Source organism: Juglans microcarpa x Juglans regia, chromosome 6D (assembly GCF_004785595.1).
Source record: "Juglans microcarpa x Juglans regia isolate MS1-56 chromosome 6D, Jm3101_v1.0, whole genome shotgun sequence".
NCBI classification, from domain to species: Eukaryota; Viridiplantae; Streptophyta; class Magnoliopsida; order Fagales; family Juglandaceae; genus Juglans; species Juglans microcarpa x Juglans regia.
Window position 1 is genome coordinate 29951161 of NC_054604.1, and position 22302 is coordinate 29973462.

Below are 22302 nucleotides of genomic sequence, written 5' to 3' on the forward strand. Positions count from 1 at the left end.
ATTCTAATAGGATTAGACCCATGGATCAACAAACTACATATAAGTTTGATCCAGAGATGATAATTTGTGATGAGGTTTCGTTTAGGGTGGTGGAAGCATAAGAATTTAGGAAGGTATGTAAATCACTAGAACCAAGATTTCAAATGCCATCTCGAACCATTACAGCGAGAGATTGTATTAAACTATTTAAAAAAGAGAATGAGAAGTTGAAGAAAGCATCTAAGGCAATTGGGCGAGTTAGTTTAACTACTGACACTTGGACGTCCAATCAAAACTTCAATTATATGTATCTTACTGCACACTTTATTGACTGTGAATGGAAATTACACAAAAAAATTATAAATTTTTGTTTGATTCCTAATCACAAATGGGACACTATTGGAAAGCATGTAGAGTCATGTCTAGGGGTGAATTCGGTCCAGTCCAGTTGGTCCCGATGAGCTTTTGTGGACCAGACCGGACCAACTCGGTCCAAGGTTTTCTCACCCTGGACCAAACCGAATAGGCATAAGGACCGGTCCGGTCCGGTCCAATTCGGTCTGGTCCTGTCCAGTCGGTCCTATTCAATCCAACCCTATACCTGATGGGCCAAAAGCCCAATCTTATTCCTATATTTTTCGGCCCAATAGTGAAAGCCCACTAACATTTTATCCAATTTGAAGTTAAAAAATACAAAAAAAAGAACTTGAAAGGAAAATAAAAATAATCATAAAAATATTTTCAATAATCAATATACAATAAATTTGAATAAAATGTTTTACTACAAAAAATAAATTTTGTCTATATCCATCAGAAACTTCAAAAAAGGAATAGCTACTTGATTTTCTTACTACTTGATTTTCTTACTACTAATCCTTCCAAACAATTTAAACAAGGTTAAAACTAAAAATTATACTAGATAATGAAAGAAAACTAAAATAATATGAGCTTATACATAGAAATTCATACTCTAGAAGCCCAAGGCCAAGTCAAATATGGGCTATATTCTTCAAACTTCTAGAATACTATGAGTCAATAACTCCCAAAAGGATTCTGCCAACAACTTCACCACCTGTTAGGGTATAACCCACAAGATCTCAAACATGCTAAATATTGAAGCACCAAAAGTGAAATAATAACAGAACTCCAATAAGGCCCATGGCCTTATCCCAAGCGAATTTGGCTTCTAAAAGAAAGGAAAAAAAAAAAACCATTCCCAAGCATAGATAATGAAAACTAAAAATTATACAAGTTCCAAAAAACTGAAAAATTAAAAGCTCTAAATAGAAATTACAATTTACATCAATACAAATTATACAATTATTCTCCTAGCAGCTCCTAAGTCCTAATCTCCTACATCTTTTGGCTTGGCATACTTTTCAATTTTCACAGTACGCTGTAAAGTGTAAACAAAGGAATTATTAGCAAATAGCAAAAGTGAAAATTGAAAACTAACAAGCTAAAAGAATTCATCTCATTAACTTCCATTGGTTGTAGACATTGTATTTGAAGCCTCCATAGAATTGTCACCGTCTTGAACAAGTTCTATACAATAAAGAAACAAAACAAATTATATAAATTTACATAACATATAGTATTATAAATCATAAAAGTTATAAAATGAAGTACTTATAAAAAAAAAGTTAAAAAATGAAGTAAGAAACATACCCAACTGCCTCTCAAAATCCTGCATCTTATCCATTAAAGTCTTAAGGTTGATTGGAGTAGAAGAAGAACAAAGCCAATTTTGTGTAAAAATGAGAGCCTCAACCATTATCGGAGATAAACTACTTCGAAAAGGATCAAGGACACAACCCGCTGTGCTAAATGTAGATTCAGAGACCACTGTAGATACCGGTAATGTAATACATCTCGTGCAACTTTTGAAAGTACACGATATCTAACTGAATTAACCCTCCACCAAATAAGAATGTCAAAACTTGGGAATGCCTCCTCACAACTTTCAGCTAGGTATCTATCAACCTTATTCTTGCTCTCCAAAGTGTTTTCTGACTGTAATCGTTGCTTGAATATGGCCATTCTTTCTGCCGTCCTATCAACTCTACCACTACCATTACCATCTGTAGAATTTACTTCTTCACGTGGGGGACTTGTGCGCTGCTGTTGTAGACCAGAATTGTTGCCTTCCTAATTATCAGTGTATGCCTTATACATGCGGGTTAAAGCATTTTTCATCTTCCAACTCAAATCAAGCGCTTTTGTGGGATCATTAGCATACATGCATTTCAATGCAAAGTCAAAATATCGCATCTTATACTGAGGATCAAGAATAATCCCAACAAACAACAACATATTCATATTATTTAACTCGCCCCAATATTTATCAAATTTTTTCTTCATATTTGTGGCCATTAATCCCACCACGGGGCTTCCTATTTCACACTCCACTTCAATTGCATCGGATATTTTAACTAACTCTAGAAAAAATGAGTTGCAAGTTACATATTGATTCCCCAAAAAAGATAAAGTTGCATCATGAAATAGTTCAAGAAACCTTACAAACAACTTTACCTTCTCCCAATCGTTATTATTGGGAGGCCCTAACTTCTTTGATGTTCTCTTATTCACCACATCATCAATTTGATCATCATCGTCTCTAACACTACTAAGGAACCCCGAATCTTCTTCTTCCAACCGTTCAAAAGCTTTTTGAAATTTTAAAGCCCCCTCCAACATATGATAGGTGGAGTTCTACCTAGTCGGTACATCTAAACAAATGTCACTTTTGCTTGCAATTTCTTCCAACCCAATATACTTCTTAAATGTAGTCCACATTTGAGGTGAGGACTAAACATATTTTACAACACATCTCACCCTCACAATAGACTCGTCAAATTCCCTCAACCCCTCACGGACAATTAAGTTTAGGATGTGGGCACAACATTGAACATGAAAGAATTCATGTTCCAAAACAGTGTCCTTCCTATACTTGGTTTTTTTCTTCAAATAAAAAGTTGTTCCGTTATTAGAACTTGTATTATCAAGTGTGATTGCAAGTACTTTCGGTCTCCCCCAATTATGCAAGCACATCTCTATGGCCCTACCAAGTGTATCCCTCTTGTGATTCTCAACCAAACAAAAAGAAAGAATTCTTTTGTCCAGTTTTCAATTATCATCAATAAAGTGTACAGTGAGACACATATAGTTGAAGTTTTGCACGGATGTCCATGTATCCGTAGTGAGGAAAACTCGTCGTCCTTGAAGATCACTTCTCAACTTACTTTTTTCCTTTATATACACACTAAAGCAATCATTCACAACCGTAACACAGGATGAAATCCCTACCCACTTAGGGCAAACAACGAGCATAAATTTCTTGAAACCCTCCCCTTCAACGAACCTAAAGGGTAACTCATAAAAAATAATCATTTCTACTAAGGCTTGTAGACAAGCCTTAACACTAAATGATATGGGCAAGCCTTAACACTAAATGATATGGGCACAAATTCCCTACTATCACTTCCTACACCTACCTTCCAACCGAGAGTTGTTTGGGACTTATCCGTCTGTCTCAATGGAAATTTCTTACATTATTTTTCAATGTGATACTTCATGGACTTTTTACCGTTGGTTTTCGTATCACATGTATACGAAGCACCACAGTAATTACATGCAGCCCTAGGTTTACTTGGATCACCTTTTGGTATTATTGTAAAGTGATCCCAAACCATTGACCTATGTCTACCACTACTACTCGGATTAATATTAGCACTTACATTGGGTGGGAGTGGAGGAATGCCTTGCCCATTTGTAGCCTGTGTTGACTCTACATAATTTGTAATGGAATCTTGTGGAATCAATTCTGGAATAGAGTTCATTTAAAAAAGAAAGAAAGGATCACCCTCGATTAATAGGTGTTAAAAAAAATGTAAAAAAATGTACAAGGACCACCATTGTAGCCTCGTCCCTCGTCCCTTGATTATATTACACAATGTAAATAGTTACATGAACTGCAAATAGGTGTTAAAAAAAATGTACAAATAGCACCACCCTTGATAAATAGGCTGCACACCTTACTGGTAATCCACCATCAAAACAAGTTTATTGCTCAAGATACTAGCATATTTTGAAGAACATCAACTTAACTGGTTCCAGTAATAATACTTAGTTTTTTTCACAACACAATCTTTTGAAGTGGGGAAAAAAAAAATAGAGAACACACACATGTTAACCTTTCCAGGTAACACATATCCTGGTCCCAACATGCATGGTAGCACCCTACTAAATATTTTCTCTGAACTCAACCTCATTTACAATTGATCTCTAAAACATATATCCTTGGTTACAGACTCCCACATCAACCATCATTTTCTTAAAGTTATAAACCTCATAAACCCTAATTAGTAATAACACAAACCCAATGGCAATCACAATTCACAATTCACAAAACCCTAATAACACAAACCCAATCACAAAATCCTAATAAGTTATAACACAAACACAATCACAAAAATCCTAAATTTCGGATTAAAAAATCCCAATAAAACCATCTACCATATTTGAAATTTCAAAGTAATTTAAAAAATACATAATTCCATTACCGTGGTCCTTGAGGTGAGGCCAACTCGTCGAGGGTCTGTGCGTGGTGAGGCCTTGGGTCAGTCCATCTATGTGTGGGTCTATGAGGTTGATTAAGAGACGAGAGATGAGAGAGATAGAGATGAGGGACGAGAGGTGAGACAGAGAGGAGAGAGAGGCAGATTGTAGAGACGAGAGACGAGAGAGATAGAGACAAGGGAGAATTTACGGTTTGTGGCACAGTGATGCAGCAGAAACGAGAGAGAGGCAGAGACGTTTGTGAGGGAGAGTTTGCGGTTTGTGCGTTGGAGTCTTGGAGAAATTTTAGGCTTTATTCTAGAGTAAACTGCACCGTTTCCCTAAAGTAATTAAAAAAATGTGGTTCTGTTTTTTTTTTTAAATGATAATTAAATTTTTTTTTTGATGGTTTGAAAAATTAATAATTATAATTTATATATATTTGTAATACGTTTATATTTTTAATAGACTATAGTGATTTAGTTATAGTGATTAGTATTAGTATTAGTTATAAACTTATAGTCATTAATCATTAGTCATAGTGATATTAATAATTTAATATTATATATAGTTATAGTCTTATAGACATAGTGATTTAGTTTAGTTATCAATTTATAATTATATAATTATATAATTATATTGATGATGTTATTTGTTATTTGTTACTTTGTTACTAACTTAGAGTATATTAATGTATTATAATTTATGATAGTTCTAAGTTAATGCATAATGAGCTATTTATAATTTTTTACATTTTGTATATGAAGCAATAACTAATAAGCATAAATAATTTAATTATCCATGATTCCATACATCCATACATGCTTTATATTTACTTGCAAGTTGCAACTTTAGGTCATAGTCTCATAGATGTTACACATTAGTTAATTGTAAATTGATAGGATAATTGATAATATATGATTAATATAATATTAATTTGTAATTACATATTTAAAATTTTACAATGTAAATGGGGATAGGTTAGATGAAATTTACATAATTTATAATAACTAGGTTAGATGTCACACATTAGTTATTATACAATTATTATATAAAATAATATTTAAAAAAAAAAAGAATTCATTCAGTCCGGTCAGAGAAATCTCCACCCCGGGATCGGACCGAAGACTGAAATTCTCCTACTTATTGGACCGGAACCGACCATGTATTTTTTCAGTCCGATCCTGTCCGGATTGAATTGGTCAGTTTCTCCAGTTCGAACCGACTGTTTTACTCCCCTAGTCATGTCTACAGAATTGAGGAGTTGACAAGATTTTTACTGTTACAGTTGACAATGCTTCATCAAATGATGTTGCCATCGATTACTTAAAAAGGTTTGTGGGAGGTCATCTGTTGGAGGGAAAGTATATTCACATAAGGTGTTACGTCCATATTATAAACCTTATTGTGAATGATGGGTAAAAGATTGTGATGATTTAATCACAAGGGTGCGCAATGCAGTAAGTATGTTAGATCATCTCCTGCAAGAATGGAAAATCTTAAAAAGTGTATAGAGAATGAGAAAATCAGCTATTCAAAATTGGTGTGCCTTCATGTTCTCACTAGATAGAACTTCACTTATCTTATGCTAGAAGTTGCAGAAACATTTCAAAAGCCATTTTTGCGATTGGAGAATGATGGTGGTTATTTTTCTCGTTATTGTCGTAGTGTGAGCTTAAGTCTCCCAAGTTCTAGTGATTGGGTGAGAGTTAAAATAATGGTTAAATTTTTGAAGATTTTTTATGATGCTACTGTGTGACTTTCTGGCTCGTTGTATGTCACATCTAGTGCATATTTCTAAGAGTTTTGTAGCATCCAATCACATTTATAAAAAATGAGTCAAAGTAATAATCATGTATTGAGAGGTATGGTTACGAGCATAAAGAGTAAGTATGATAAATATTGAGGATCAATTAAAAAAACTAACTTGATGATGTTCATTGTTGTTGTTCTTGATCCAATATGCAAATTTAGTCTTTTACATTTTTAGTTCAAAAAAATATATGATAGTAATTTAGTTGAAGAAATGATTGCAAAAGTGAAACAATTAATGATTGACATCTACGGGGAGTATAGTATTATGTATGAGAGTTCAAGTGGAGTTTCATACTCTGAGCCTCCTTCCTCAGTTGATTTTAGTATGATTGATTCTGATTCTCAACAAAGTTTTTGGGTTAAGTATGAGCAAGAAATTATTAAATGTAATTTGAGGAACAAATTAGAGATTAATCAATACTTGGAATATGGTTGTGAGGCACGAGTTCTAAATTTTGATATTTTGGGTTGATGGGAAGATCAATGAAATAAAATATCCTATTTTGGCGAGAATTGTACGGGATGTGAGGGTTATTCCTGTTTCTACTATTTCTTCTGAGTCAGCCTTCAATGTAGAGGGTCGTATGCTTGACCCATTTCGTTCTTCATTATCTCCAATAACAGTTGAGGTATTCGTTTGTACTCAGAATTGGTTAAAAAATCCAATACCTATTGATTTTTGTGCCTCCTTGGACAATGTTAAAAGTTTTGAGGCACAATTGGATTATAAACATATTTCTTACTTACATATTTAATATTTATTAAACTTTTTCATAATATTTATTTTTATATCATTTAATAATCCTTTTTTTTTTTTAGAGTTTGATCTCAAATCAAGTTTTATTTATGTTGATAAGGAGTGACTCAAGACTTATGTCTGCACATTCTATATTTGTTGTAATGGAGATTTATTGTTTAGTTATTTGAGACCCAATCTATGCTCTGGCTCCACGTTTTCCATTTCTTACCTTTGCTTATCAATAAATTAACTATCACTGACAAGAGGAATATTATTTTATATATATATATATATATGTGCGCATTTTTCAGAAAAAGGATGAGAAAAAAAAAATCATAAGAACCAAAGTGATGACATTACTTTTTTTTATAAGGGAATCATATAATAATGTGGATGGGATAACGACGGGTGCAGAATTTGCAAAGCAGGGGAAGCATCTCTCTTAAAAAAAAAAAAAAATAAAATAAAATAATAATAATAATAATTTTCTACCCGACGCAAATGATTCGGGTTAGATTGGGTTATATTTCTCAGGATATGGCAGCGGGTCAACTCGGGTCGGGCAAAAAACCTATCGGGCGGGCCGATGTAGGAACTCTATAGACGGGATGGCATGGACATAGGGAACTCTACAGCGCGTGTAGAGCGCCTTCACTTTTCTTTGCCCGATACTCAACGTTTTGGAAAAAAGAAAAAAAAGTGACGTGTTGTAATGACACATCAGTGTGGATCGGATCCCTGTATCCGTAGTTAGGGGTGTCAATATGTAACACGACTAGTTAATTCAATACGAACAAGATACGATAAAAGCGGATTCGGATCAAAATGAGTTGACCCGTTAAGACACGATAGCTTAACGGGTTGATAACGGGTCAACCTGTTATAATCCGTTATGACCCGTTAAGAAAGTTAAAGTTACAATTATACCCTCATACCTAAAAAATAAAATTGTTGATATTTTAATTTCGATATTTTTATTGTTTGGATTGTAATTTTGGACTTGTAGTTAGTTTTATATTTTTTATAGATAATGTGATTTTAACATTTATATAAAATTATGCTAAACTTAACTAGATCAAATAGGTTAATTTTAGGTCTGTTTCAATCCATTTACATAAACGGGTCAAAACGGATTAACATGACACCATCCGTTATGTTAATGGGTCATGTTAAGGTTTGAGATTTTGACACGATAAACTTAACGGATCAGATTATGGTTTACTTATATAATATAATATATATATATTGACATGACACAAACACGATCTGTTAATATGATTTGATATCTTATTTGTAGCAGTTCAAAGTAAAAAAATAACAAAAAATAAAAAAAAAAAAAGAGGAAAAGGAGGTGGACGAATGAGAAAAGCAGCATATGGGGGAAGACTAGCAGTGGGGTCAGTCACAGACTGTCATAAACCTGAACCGACGGTCACATGGCTCAGCAACGCGCAAACAGCCACCACACACACACGAGACACACCCCTCGCTCCGAAACATGCGCCTCTTCTCTCCCTCTGGGCCCCACATTCCACCCCAACCATTCTTTCCTTTTTCCCGTTTACCGGTTTTACCGGTACTCTCTCTTCTCACCACCACCACCACCCACGATTTATTCCCTATAAAAGCACCCCTCCGTCCCCTACGTGCACCCAACACGAACGCCACCGGTCGCTCGCTCGGCTTCGAAACAGAGAAACTCATCCCGAGGAACCTCAGCATTTTCGTTTTCTCTCTCTCTGCTCGGCTCGCTACGGCGGGCTAAGTTTGTCATTTTGAGAGGCTCTGCAGAGAGAGAGAGAGAGAGACCGAGCTTTTTGCTTTGTTTCTTTCAGTTTACTTCGAGTTTTCAGGAAGCTCAAGATTGAAATAAGAGAAAAAAGAGAAATGGCCGTTTCTAGAATTTCTTCCGGAGTTGTGGCTGTTGTCGCCGTCTTTTTTGCCGTTCTAGTCTTACCTGCCGTTCAGGCTCAGTCCCTCGCTCCCGCTCCTGCCCCTACCAGTGACGGTTAGATCTCTCTCTCTCTCTCTCTCTCTCTCTCTCTGTATAAATCGGTGTATGTTTAGTATCTGTTTAAGTGTTGTTTCAGATCTGAAATGCAGTGTTTGGGCATGTATGGTATTCACCCTTTATTGGGCAGAGAATCTTAGATGCTTTCAAAATGTTTTCTTGTTTAGCTTATTGCATTGTAGATCTGATTTCTCAAGGTGGAAGGGCAGTAGTTGCTTGTTTGGTAATTTATGAAGATAAGCAATTGGAACGAGGTTTAATCCGAAAGTATAATCACCTAACCTTTGTTTAATTATTCAATCCGGATTACGTGAGAAATTCCAACTGTTTATGATCAAAATGAAATCTACAGAACCACTACAGAACCTTGGAAAACATTCTACATTGTTTAACATTCTGCGAGAAAAGGCAAGAAAATATTGTGTTATATTTTCTGCGCCAGAAAATATTACATATTGGAAGAAGCTTTTTGGATACTACCCAGCACTCACCTTTGTGGGCGTGTTATGTGTGATTGTTTTACCCATGTTGTATGATTTTGTGATTTAGAATTATAACGATAATTTGGTGCTGATAGGGTTGTCATTTGTCTGTAATGGTGTGTATTTTTTAGGGACATCCATTGACCAAGGCATTGCCTATGTGCTGATGTTGGTGGCGTTGGCGCTCACGTACCTGATCCACGCTGCGGACCTGATCTACAGCTTCTAAACTCGACACCAATGGCAATGGTATTATGGGGAATTTAGATATGGAAGGAGTTTTCAGAGTAGGGCTTTCAATGTGTGTGCGTGTGGATGTGTTCTACCCTTTTCACTTGATGGGTCTGGGTGTGTATGTAGCGTTCTGACTTTTGACAATTGGTGTTGGGATCTTTGGCTCTTTCCGAATTCAAAAATTTAGTGGAACGAGCAAGAATCACGTAAAAGTGATTGAATGTAGTAGAACTCTACGTGACGCCTGTCTCATTCGTTCTCTTCCATTTCTAATATGTGGATTTTCATCTTGTCACTTGCGTCTTTTTCGCCTTCCTTTTGCTTTCTCATCATTTAATGGATTTCTCTAACTGTTAAAACTTTTTTTTTTTGAAGTAATAACTGTTAAAACTTGAAATGGGAAATACAGACTTGATTGAGAAATGCTATTAGTGTCCTTCCATGCTTACTTAAGGTCTATATATGTGTGCGCGCGCGCGCGCGCATTGCCAAAAAAGGCGTAATGATGCTCAATCAGGGTTAAACAATTTGATTAGTTAAACAAGCCCACGAAATATGCTTATGGGTGGCAGTAAATGAATGCAACGAAGTGGAAAGCAACGGATAACGAGGAATGCTACTTCATGACATGCCCATATAATATGCTTCTACTGCTCTGCGAGACCTGTTAAATGCAAAAGTTGTCATAGTTTCACATGAAAAACCATCCATTTGCTACATGCCATTATCATGTTTCCTGCCCTATTTACCACCATTCTGGGCCCTGGCGCCACTGTCACTACCATTGTGCGAGTAGGTCTAATGGGTGTGGTAAGACAAAAGAAAGTGCCTACGAGAATTACATCAAGCATTCGAATGTCAAAAACTCGTACGCCTTCCAACCAATCAAACGAGAAGAATAAAACAAATTTCATCGCCGCTGCTCCTGAACAGCTAACGACAACTTTTCACTTTCTGTATAGGAATAAAAACAAGACAAAGATTTCAAACAAACAAACGAAAAGCAAGCAAAAGAGAGCAGTAGCAACGTGAGTGTGGATGATGTTCGTCTATTTGGACTCCAATCAAGAAGAAACAGAGATATAGAAGACCCTAGCAGTGTCTGCACTATCCTGCCTCCCAATCTGTTCATCTTACACGCAGGCATGTCAAGGGTGAGCTGAGCTAAATTAAGTTTGATTCAAACTTTAAAAGCCAATGCACTTTGCATTCCTTGTGGGTAAATACCAAAAAACGAAAAGGAATGAATTGAAAATTAATTTCTGATTTGCTTCCTGCATAAATAAGGCAGAGCCAGAGAATAGGGCAGGCCAAGAAAAGTGATTCCTCTCTCTAGAACAATGAAGGATTATTCTCATCTTCTGTTACCTTTGAAAGAAAATACTAAAAAGGTAACTTTAGAGCTTGACAATATGTCGGTACATGAGAACAGATTATCGTGGTTGAAACGACAGAGCTAAGCAAGACAAGGTGCAAAATTTGTTGATTTGGAACATGAGAACAGTGTGAGCAGCACCTCTAATTCTCATTTGGAAACCAAGCCTTCTTTCTTCTTTGTTCAGAACCAAGGCCGTACATTAATCATGGCCTATAGACCTTTTATTTTAATAGGCTTCGGCCTCAAGACCTTACAAGGGCCGAACAAAGTGGGCAAGGACATAGGCATGGGCCTCATGCTTGTCCTGTTCTTCTTCTCAGGATTCAGGAACAGAGCATGGCTTCCAAGTGAAGAGAAATCCCAGTTCCCACAAGAAGTACGCGGTTCGGTGTGGGCATATTTATTAATGTCTGTAGCCTCAATTCATGAGATATCTATGTCTCTATATTAATGAACATACCTACCCATATCGACGCAAGCTTTAAGAGAGCACCAGAATATCTCTGCCAATTAACACTTCAATGTCGGTTGAATGTTGAAATTGAACTTCCTTGGCCCTACTTGCCTGCTTCTCCACCCACACTGCATGACAACATAGCACACATTTGCTTCTCTTCATTATATCTTCTGCTATTGGTACCAATAATACTGTAAGGGTTCAGTTGGTAAATGAATATTGATTCTGTATAAATGCAACGACATATATTCATAAAAAATATATATATTTTTGGAGGATATGCTAGCTCTTTGATCATAATCCAATCAATCTAACCGTTATAGTCGCTAAACACACTAAATACATTATTGATGTAGTAATCTGTCACATTAACTGGTTATATGTGTTTAATTACTGACTTATAAGTAGCAAAAGTACTTGATATATACCGAGCATGAAAAGGAAGCGAAGAATTCTTTATGCAAATGTCATGAACATATCGGTGACAACCTTAAATCTCAATCAACCAACAAAAAAAGGTATCATAAAATTAAGAGAAATAATATTTATAAGCGTCACATATTTATTTGTAAAAAGTAAATAAATATAAGATCTATATAAAAAAATTAAATTTTTAATAATAAATTTGACTCATTTTTAAAAAAAGTATGCGATATTATATAACCTATAAATATACGTAACATTATTCTTAGTCTAAGATTAAAACTAATGCTTTGGTCCTTAACCAGGAAAATTGTCATGTCTGTGTAACCTTAGGCAGAAAGGGAAAGGCCCAACAAATGTTGGGCGCAGTTGCTTCGACGTGGATGTTCAATAAATGGAAGGAAAAATGTCATCTTACCCAGGAAAAGAAATGGAGCGCCACGTCAGCAAAGGGGCCAATATTAATTAGGTGGGACCCACTATCAAAATCACCGAGTCACACCCCCTTAGATACAGTGCTGGTTGAGCTGGATTGGCGCGAGGGGACCATGGGGCCCAAAAGGCCCACTTGTAACACGTGCACTGCTCGAGGTGAAGGGAAAACCGTTAGCCTGACATTACGTGTACGGCCTAGATTGACAGTTTGTGGCGGGAGAATAACAAAGAAGATCTTCTGGGATTGATTTCTTTTTCTTTTCCTCCTCTGAATGGGATCTGTAAAGTTCTGGCATCTTCTGCCACTGCCAAGCCCTATAGTTGCGTCTAGAAATTTTGGTTGTGGGTTTCTCTTGCGGTGACCCTCTACTAGCAGGCTTATGCATGGGGCAACTCCAATGATGATAACCATATAAACATGGGACATGCTCAATTTGCATGCAATCTGGCCTCGCACTGGTCTTCCTCTTGTTTTTTGCATGGAAACTGTATATGTCTAATTTTTTTGTTTTCTTTTTTTCTAGCTGGGGTTTGGGGTGAGGGATGGTTTATTGCATATTCAAAACTAGGATGCAATTTCATACGATTGTGGGGGACCCAAAAGTAACTTTCAACTTTAAACACGCGAGTGAAAGACTCGGGTCATGTCGTTTTGCATCAAATGGGCTAAGGAAGTTACCGAAAAATCCCAAATATTGTAGGCCGTTCAGAATCGGCCTGCTCTGAGTTATCACTCTCTCGTCATGAGCCTAAAACAGTAGCAAGCCGCAGTCACACTACTAGAGTTCTGCAAATTAAAGAGAGGTTTTAGAAAAGAAAAACCCTGAAAATGTTAAAGACTAGTTTCATGAATACAGACATATATATACCAAAAACAAAGAAAAAGACATGATGGCAGGCAGCTATTTCCAAGAGCTGCATGTTTGTCACGTCGGTCAGGGTGAGCAGAGACTGGAAAAAAGAGAACATATGTACGTTGGCTAGCTGAAATGCTCTCGTATAATATAGGCCAAAGGTATTAAATAAATTCCTGGCGCTAGAATGAGCTTTAAAGGTAATGAACTTTTTTGGCTTTTTCGTAGGATGCATGTAATTTAAACCACGGATATTTTTTCTGGTGCTGCAATGTTGCAGTTAGCCACTAGCTAAGGCCATGATATGCCAAAAATCTAATGGCATCCATGCAAAACCCAGCTAGCAAAGGGGACCATTTCATGGCTTCACTACGCACGGCTTCAAGCCTCCAAGTTTGAAATTGTACGTCCACAAATTCTCGTAATTGAATTAAGGTCTAATTTCCGACATAATTATTCTGTATATATATGTGTCGATTAGGTCGATCAAGAATGAAATTCTAGTTACGCACTCTAAATTGAGTATTTGTTTCCATTTTTTCCTATTTTATAGAAGAGTAGTATTACATATACATGCAGTTTTATACAAAATATTATAAGTATTGAGTGGCAACCTTATTTTATCAATATTTTCTTTTTTTAATTTAAATTTTAAAATTTTTACCGTTCTCGATATAAGCCGACGCATGATCTATATGTATGATTACGTAAGTAAAATTATAGATATAAATAACATTTTCTTTCTAAACAAAGGTTTACTCACTGAGTACTACTCATGCCCACTTTAGTCTTAATTATGGAGTTTGATTTTTAGTAAATTTTACCAACAGACAAGCACACAGAAGGCCGGTCCCATGAATTGCCTCATCACCTGAGGAAAGCCCCAACCCTCCATGCCCTATCGTGATTCCATGGATGCAAGAGAAAAATGTGTTCTTCTCAAGACATAATAATTGCCATCTTTTGCAGCGTGAGAGGTCTCTTATTAAACAATATTCTAGTGGGTTTCAATGTTTTCTTCTCGTATTGATCGAGATTATAAGCTATCAAAAAGCAATGATCACCACTGGGCCGGAAAAGGCTTGAATAAATTCTTGATCAATTCAGGATTGATCTGTCCCCATCTCTACCTACTTAATTTGCTTGTATATATATATCATGTACATACTATATATATATATATATATATATATATTACTATTTAGAGTATTTTCAATTACGTACGAGCTTTCAATTATTTTTTAATAACCCACCTTTGATATATATTGGGTTTTGTGCATCTTAGTTGCATCATTCAATTTGAAAATGATAGACATACAATCATTTTTATAATAATTTATGTCACTATATTTTAAATAAGAGAGATTTTTAGAAAATAACTTATAAAAATAATACTATTTTACATAAAAAATAATTTTACATACAACTGAAAAGTGCGTAAACGTCGCTTAATCGCTTTGAAAAAGAGTGTGATCCACTATTAAAAAATTAATTTTTTTCATATGGGTCTCATGTTTTATTCACTTTTTTCAAAGCGATTACGCGACGGTTATACAATTTACGGTTGTAAATATATTTTCTCTTACATAAATATCCTTATTTTAATACATGGTCATAAAAAATGCTAATTGTACATAAGAAGACTTATAAAAAAAAACTTATTTATTCACGTATCAGTTATTGATATGCTGGAAGTTATGAAATGGAAAATTCAAAATTTAAATTTCAAAAGAAAGCGATAAAGTGAGTCTTGTATGTTGTTTATAAGTAAAATTATAAATACATGTAACACTACTAAAAAATAATTGTGCATGTATCATTACTCAGCTTATTCAATATGGAATCCGTATGTAGAGTAGCCATAATAAACTTGAGTATAAGTTTTTTATGAGAGGGCTTCACAGGTACTATCCTTTTATACGAAGTTAAGTCTCCTTTGCTCAGCCAATTTCAAGATTTTTTTTTTTTTTTCATAAATATCGCATAGAGAACTATTCTAGGCCTACCTCAACTTTCTTGCAGCATTCATGTCCAACTGAGTTGATAATTACTTTCACACCATCTATAATTGAGCTGATACAAATTGATATGGCAACGATACTTTTATATATATATATATATATATATATATATAATATATAGGGATGGGAGGTTCTAACCTGATTCTCCATATTGGAGACCAGGACTTATGTCATCTGGTCCAAAAGAACTTGGCATGGCGATAAGGCTGTATTTGGATGTTAAACTAAGTTGAGTTGAGTTAAGTTGAGATGATAAAATATTGTTAGAATATTATTATTATTTTGAGATTTAAAAAAGTTGAATTGTTTATTATATTTTATGTTGAAATTTGAAAAAGTTATAATGATGAGTTGAGATGAGTTGAGATATGTTTAACTTCCGAACAAAGCCCTAGATTGTTAGTTATAATTAGCTTTGACCCAATACTCCTCTCATGTAAATTAAGTTATATAGTGTAGCGATTAGCATGATTTATTATACACATAAAATTTACATCATTCGAAATAGAAAGGATTCTTTTTGACTTTTTTGCCAAAAAAAAAAAAAAAAAGTCACTAGGAATACCTTGGAGGCGGGTGTGTATTAATTGTGGCCGTTGAACACAAAAAAGTTGTCTGAATTTTGATTTCTTTTATTAATGTTAGTTTAGCATCAACACTACTCCAGCACCTAAGCCTTGTAATAATAATGAAAACTTTGACTACCACACCTGTATATATATAGACTGATCTACCCTATTACAAAAGGAGGGAGGCTGAATATACATAAATAAATATATAAATATATATATATATATATCTTCTCCAAAATTTAAAAAAGCATGAGATGGAGATCGTGATCATAGGATAAACTGATAATTATTGAATTAGCTAGGTTTCTCATCATTGGGTCGTGTTTGTTAGGTAAAAAGTTAATGAGCCATATAAAAGACAATTAACGCGGAAAAAAAAAGGGGGGGATCGAGAGGAAGAAATATTTCACGCGTGGATAATGCATGTGGCTTAACCGAAAAGCTTAATTAGACATAAAAAGAGATGAGAACAAAATGTCAAAGAAGGCGAAGGAGATCAGCTTACTAAAGGCCTTTACTCTGCATGGTGGCCTGATTGCCACGCCATGCACGCCGGTTTTGCCTCTTCCCTTTTTCATTTTGGTGTTGAGAAAAGGCACCAATATCGAAGTTGCAAAAACTTGTGCATGCTTCTTTTAAGCAAGTAGTCGATCTACTACAACGTCCACGAAACTAAAATATAGACAGTTGAAGAAGGTATAATATTAGAGGATGATATGTGATGTCATGACACAATCTTTATAATTAAATCCTAAAGAATAGAAACAATCATTAAAACAAAAAAGTTGGAACATTTGATGATCTTATTATCGCCAAACAAGAAATGATGAACCGTCTGCATTTAGATATCAGATAAAATTAAATTAAATTTTGTCTGAGTAAAAATGCTGCACAAGAACAAACCCATGTCTCGTTTTTGTTTTTGTTCTTGTTTTTTGGTTTTGTTTATTTGGTGTTTAGTGAGCATCAAGTAGTTGTCGTGTTGTTTAACTTTCCATTTAGCTGGAGACACCACTCACTCCTTCCTTCCCCCCATGAATCAATGCTACAGCTTTATAGCCCAATGGACGCTCCTCCCACGCCCAAAGCCTGTTTTTTTCCAGAAAAGCCCAGTCAAAGTTTGCTTTTTTTTTTATGCGCTTTTCTTTTCTTTTTTCTTTTTAAATATTATTTTAAGCACTGTCCTCTGTCCGCTTTTTGTTTTGTGTATACGTGGAGCAACGCCCATCGATTCCCCCAAACACCCCCACCCCAACTCAAATGCATATCCATTCAACACAATGTCGTTTTGCAACAGAAAATAAAAAAGAAAACAAAGAAAAAGGAAATATCTCTGATTCTGAACCCCCCCAATGCCATCACCACTTGGCTCCTGCTCTGCAAAAATATCAGGTCTGAGTGAGAGTGATATTTTCTACGTAACGGCCTTAACTGTATATAGCCCCTCCTCCCTCTTTGTCAATCCAAATCCGTAATCATGTCAGATGATTTCCCTTCCACCCTCTTCTTTCGATTTGGGATTGCAAGCCCTCTCTTTCCGTTCTCTCTTTCTCTCTCTCTCTCCTTTGTTTTCTTGTTTTAATAGACATTTTCCTTGGTTCTATCCTTTTCATTTTATGAATAATATTCCATCCAAAAAAATATAACTTTTAAAAAGAAAAAAAATGACATAAAATAAATTTATAAATTGATATGATTAGATCATATTATAAAATTATTTTTATTATAAAATAAACATAGCATATCATATAAAACTATATATATCCATTTGTGTCTTTATTTTTATAGTATTTTTTTTTTTTTATTATTGTAGTCCTTCTCAATTTTAAAATCAAGTTCTCATTTTTTACAAGGAAGCATGACTGCCTTATTAAGTTTTAAATATTTTGAATAAGGAAGCGTGACTACCTTATCAATCTGTTTTCGATTATTTAGTAAATCATTTAATGAAAAGAAGATTATCTTTCCATTTATTTAAAAACTTCCACAAACCTTTTCCAAATCAAACATGAATCTTTTGATTTATTTGTTTTTTTTTTTAGAAGATGTACATTCACAAAATTTGAACTTTCGAAATATATTAAGAACCTTACGACACAGGCTATAGCTTTGTTGGAACTGATTAATATTAAAACAAGTGGAGAATTAAGGTTTTATTATTTGGTACAATTAAAGGTATTTAAACGTTTACTCGTATTATGACCTTGTACTTTTTTTTTTTTTTTTTTATGCCACTTGTGCTAATTAAAATGGTAGGTGCGATAAATATTAACCATCAATTGTGCAATTTTAAGAACATAGCTCGCAAGCAATTAACCTCTTTGTACGAAGTGTGACAATTATTTTGTGCACATCCTTTTTTATTTTATTTTTATTTTTTTGAACTATCTTTTTAGCTGGACTGACTCCATGCAAGTTGATTATACTGCCTCTGCTCGGGGACAGTGCACTGTAAAATTGTCAAGCCCATTTAAAGAGCCCTCTCTCCCAGCACGATGCACATGGACACTGCAAGACTGCAAGTGTGTCTACAATTTCATTTGGATTTTCTTTTCATTTCCCAAGATGTGCCATGTCACGTGCATTGGACACGTGCCATTGTAAACATACCCGCAAAAAAGCAAGCAAGCTGCAAGACAACCTCAGAACACGTAGCCAAACTCGGACCGTCACCGTTGTTGTAGCGGAAATATTTATATATAAATAAATAAATAATATTAAACCACATGTCATCAACAAAAATACAACGATAGGCAACACCACCAAAACTAGGAAAAACAAAAAGGCCGATATTTCGCTTCCACCGATACAAAATTTGCCGATTGTTTTTGGGCAATGCGGGGGGACTCGTCGTTCTGGGAACAAAAGTTAAGCATGAGTCAGAGAGCTACAACAGGATCTGACCCAAATATATCGCCGATATCTTGAAAATAATCATCTACAGGCCATTTTGAGAAGCTCAAGCCAAGATTCTCACAAGAACTAAGCAGCATATCGCCGAAATCTTCTTCAAAAACGCTCTCCTTCAGGCTTGTCCCTTCAAAAAGATCCGATACTGAGTTTCCAAAATTAAATATATCTGCCGGTATTAACGAATCGAAAGTTGAATATTCTGAAAAATCTGAAAAGTTTTCCGATACACAAGATTCATCTCGTGCTTCTTGAACTTCAACGATTTCTTTAGTCGTATCCAAACTCTGTGATTCGATTTCTTCATTGGAAGGTGAAGGACACCGTAACACAGAGGTAGGAGAGCAGAGGTGGTGGTTGTGGGACTCTTCGCCGGAGTTGTAGCCTGAGCTGTTTATCGGATTTTTTTCCGGCGGACATTTCGCCGGTGGAGTGACAAAGTTGGTGAGCGCGTCAGGCCCACGCAGCTGAATAGCCGCGTTGTCATACACCATAGCCGCTTCCTCGGCCGTGTCATAGGTACCTAACCACAACCGCACACGTCGCAGAGGGTCTCTAATCTCCGCAGCCCATTTCCCCCAGGGCCTTTGGCGCACGCCCCGAAATTTCCTCGCTGCCGGTACCTTCAACGCTCGGTGACTAGCAGAAACCCGGGCAACCTTCTTTCGTGCAGCAGTTCTCACCGACCTCAAAACGCTGTCGTTTTTGGTCGAGCAGGACTCGACAGTGATCTCGTTGATGAACTTCCGGACCCTTTTGCGCCTAAAGCACACCTCTTCTCCACCTTCTTCGTCGCTGGACGAGTCAGTTGCATCACCATCGGTGACAGATATCCGTATAACTCTGCGTTTCATCTCCTCCGGCAATGGTCCGAGGAGCCTCGTGATGTTACGGTGTTCTGTGTACTTGACAGGAGAAATAACTTTAGCACCGTGCCGGTTCATGATTGAGAGGAATTGCTGATCAGATTCTTCGAAAGAAGAGCATTGAAAGCGAAGTGAGTGAGTGAGCGAGCTTGCCAAGCGAAGCGTGAAATAGGGAAGGGCAAAAAAGTGGGTTTTTTAGATTCCTTTGAGAGTAGTAGTAGACACGAGAGAAGAATAAAGAGAAGGATATAAAGGAAAGTTGGGGGCAGAGAGAGAACACGTCAAAGAGAAGCCTGAAACGGTGAAAAATCTACCATTAATGGATTTTAATACTCCTTCAAAAAGCTTATTAGGGGACGAGAAATTTCAAGGAAAGTTGCACAAATAAAGGAGCGAAGAAAAAGAGTGTGAGCGTGACTCAGTTGGAGTGAGAGAGAGAAAGAAATGTGGGAATAGTGAGAACGTAAAGCCGAGAGTACGGCATGGAAGGGGAGGTAGAGACTGAGAGACGAACAATCAGTAATACTAGTTGAAAGGAAAAGGTAGAAATTTCTGGAAAAGTTTCAAAGCTAGAAAAGAAAAGAGGAGGCTGCAACAAAAGGCTTTACCGGAAAGGGATGGCGAATAAACGTTCCGAATCTGGGACAGATATTAATCTTTTCTCTCAATCGGATTTACTCGACACAAAGAACATGCAACTTTGCTATCTCCTGGTGTTTTCCAGTTTCTCTAATGAGAGCTGAGACTATAACCTTCTTCTCGATCGGAATCTGAAAGTTCTTAGGAAAGAGTGTAGCACCAGCTCTTGGAGGGATTTAGAAGTCCGAGAGAAAGATAGAGATAGAGAAGAGAGATAGGACACGGAGAGAATTAAGCACAGTTGCGTTGCGGTGGGAACCGAGAGGACCTATTTTATAGGATCCCAACAGCCGTTATCCGCAAACCCGGTTCAAGTGCCACTTATTTTCTTTTCCTTTTTGAATTCTCTGTTTGTTTTTTTTTTCCCCTTTTTTTTTTCATTAGGAAAAAACCAAATAGGATAGTTAACGGTAAGATTGATCTGGAGTTGCATGGTAAGTTGTGAACTTGAAGGATGAATATTAGGAGTAGGCAGCGGGTCCCACACCTCACTATCCCGCTATGTCTCGCATCTAGTGTCCCTAGCGGGGGGTTGAGAGGGTCGAATCCCGCTCTGCATTTCTCCTGTCCCGCTCCCGTTTATATGTTTATACTTATAAATATAAATATATATTTATATTTTATAAATTATAAATTATGTTTATATAAATATATATTATAATTTGTTAGACTTGTTCATAAAGTATACACCAGTAAATTTAAAAACTACATAATTTTAAAATTATAGTCATATTTATAAAATTTAAATTTATACTTTGCTACCCTCATCCTCTGCCCCTGAGATGCGGGAGCGGGAGGCGGGAGTAGCACCCCTACGAACATTGCATTTACAAAATAAGAGAAGAAGGTGATTTATAATAAATTATTGTTTTTTTCTTTTTATATTTTGAAAAGAGATTATTATATTTTTAGAGCAAGACATTCATATCACTGTAAAATTTAATTAGGATGATTCAAATTATAAAATTTATTGATTAGGTGGCGTGGTTTATTTAACCTAAGTAATTGGTTAAAGGTAAGCAGGCTGAAAGTATTGGGCTTGTTTTGAGTCTTTTTTCTTTCTTAGTTGCTATCAACCGTATCTCTTGAAACAGGGCTTGAGTATTGGCGGATGAACCCTGTATGTCAGGTGGGAAGTTAGGAATGTAATTCTTTGAATAAACGACGAGTTTAAGATTAGGTAAAAAAAAAACAACAAACTAAACGAGGGATTATGGGCGGGGGGGGGTGGGGGGGGGGGGAAGAGTCGTCGAGATATTTTTCTAGGCGCCGCATAAGGCGGGCACGTGTGATGCCAAGCGTGCATTGCGGACACTGGGTGCTGACTCGGCAAATGATTTATTATCGAAAATGGGGATTCATGTCACGTGAGACCAGAAGAGAGAGCGGGAGAGGGGACTTTGGTTCGGTCTCTCCTTTGACTCTGTTAATTTGCTATTAATGCCCCCTAATTCCTCCTTATACTCGCTGATATTCATATTATCTCCGAGGGTGTTCTCGTCAATCTATGGTAAACAGTTACACTGGGTTCATATTCTTTTTTTATTTACCATACAACCTCATTATTTTGTCAATTTACAGCTCAGTGTAACGTGGGAGGCAGCCTAGAATTAGGCGCCAATGATACAAGTTGTTGCCTTTTTTTATTTTTTTTTGTGTATCGTTAGGGGTAAATTGGTAAAGTAAAGATTAAGTAGAAGTGTGTACTCACTCTTTGTATATAAGTAGGCTGTAGGCCCATCAAATGAAAAATAATATTTTTTACGGTCAGGTCTGTTCGGTCGTTATTTATTATCATGTTTCACATCTTATAAAAATAATTGTTAAGTATAAATAATAACTTATGTATAGTAAAATTTAAATTTATATACTTAAGATCGATAGATATCATTACTCAAATTGATGTAGGATTTTCATATTTTATAATGCA

General features: G+C 35.9%; 2 protein-coding genes and 2 long non-coding RNA genes across 4 annotated transcripts; 2 read left to right on the forward strand and 2 right to left on the reverse strand.

Annotated features, from left to right (window-relative positions):
• The first annotated feature begins 230 nt into the window (after positions 1-230).
• Positions 231-10263, forward strand: LOC121268876. Its single transcript, XR_005941274.1, has 3 exons — positions 231-399; positions 3380-3383; positions 10227-10263. It is a non-coding gene; the product is annotated as an uncharacterized LOC121268876 (long non-coding RNA).
• Positions 8732-10112, forward strand: LOC121268875 (arabinogalactan protein 41-like). Its single transcript, XM_041173141.1, has 2 exons — positions 8732-9098; positions 9715-10112. The coding sequence occupies exons 1-2, from the start codon at positions 8978-8980 to the stop codon at positions 9810-9812; spliced, it is 219 nt and encodes a 72-aa protein (XP_041029075.1). The 5' UTR covers positions 8732-8977; the 3' UTR covers positions 9813-10112.
• Positions 10127-12102, reverse strand: LOC121268877. Its single transcript, XR_005941276.1, has 2 exons — positions 11656-12102; positions 10127-10771 (listed from the first exon to the last, which is right to left on the reverse strand). It is a non-coding gene; the product is annotated as an uncharacterized LOC121268877 (long non-coding RNA).
• Positions 12103-18554: 6452 nt separating this feature from the next.
• Positions 18555-20626, reverse strand: LOC121268878 (ethylene-responsive transcription factor CRF2-like). The gene has a single exon (XM_041173142.1). It carries the CDS (start codon positions 19809-19811, stop codon positions 18837-18839), a length of 975 nt encoding a protein of 324 aa, XP_041029076.1. The 5' UTR covers positions 19812-20626; the 3' UTR covers positions 18555-18836.
• Between the last annotated feature and the right edge of the window lie 1676 nt (positions 20627-22302).

What these genes read in the sequence shown, in the direction of transcription:
- LOC121268875 (XM_041173141.1), top strand. Translation starts at nt 8,978, where the DNA reads ATGGCCGTTTCTAGAATTTCTTCCGGAGTTGTGGCTGTTGTCGCCGTC. An exon ending in TCCTGCCCCTACCAGTGACG is followed by an intron (nt 9,099 to 9,714) that starts GTTAGATCTCTC and finishes TGTATTTTTTAG; the next exon opens with GGACATCCATTGACCAAGGC.
- LOC121268878 (XM_041173142.1), bottom strand. Translation starts at nt 19,811, where the DNA reads ATGAACCGGCACGGTGCTAAAGTTATTTCTCCTGTCAAGTACACAGAA.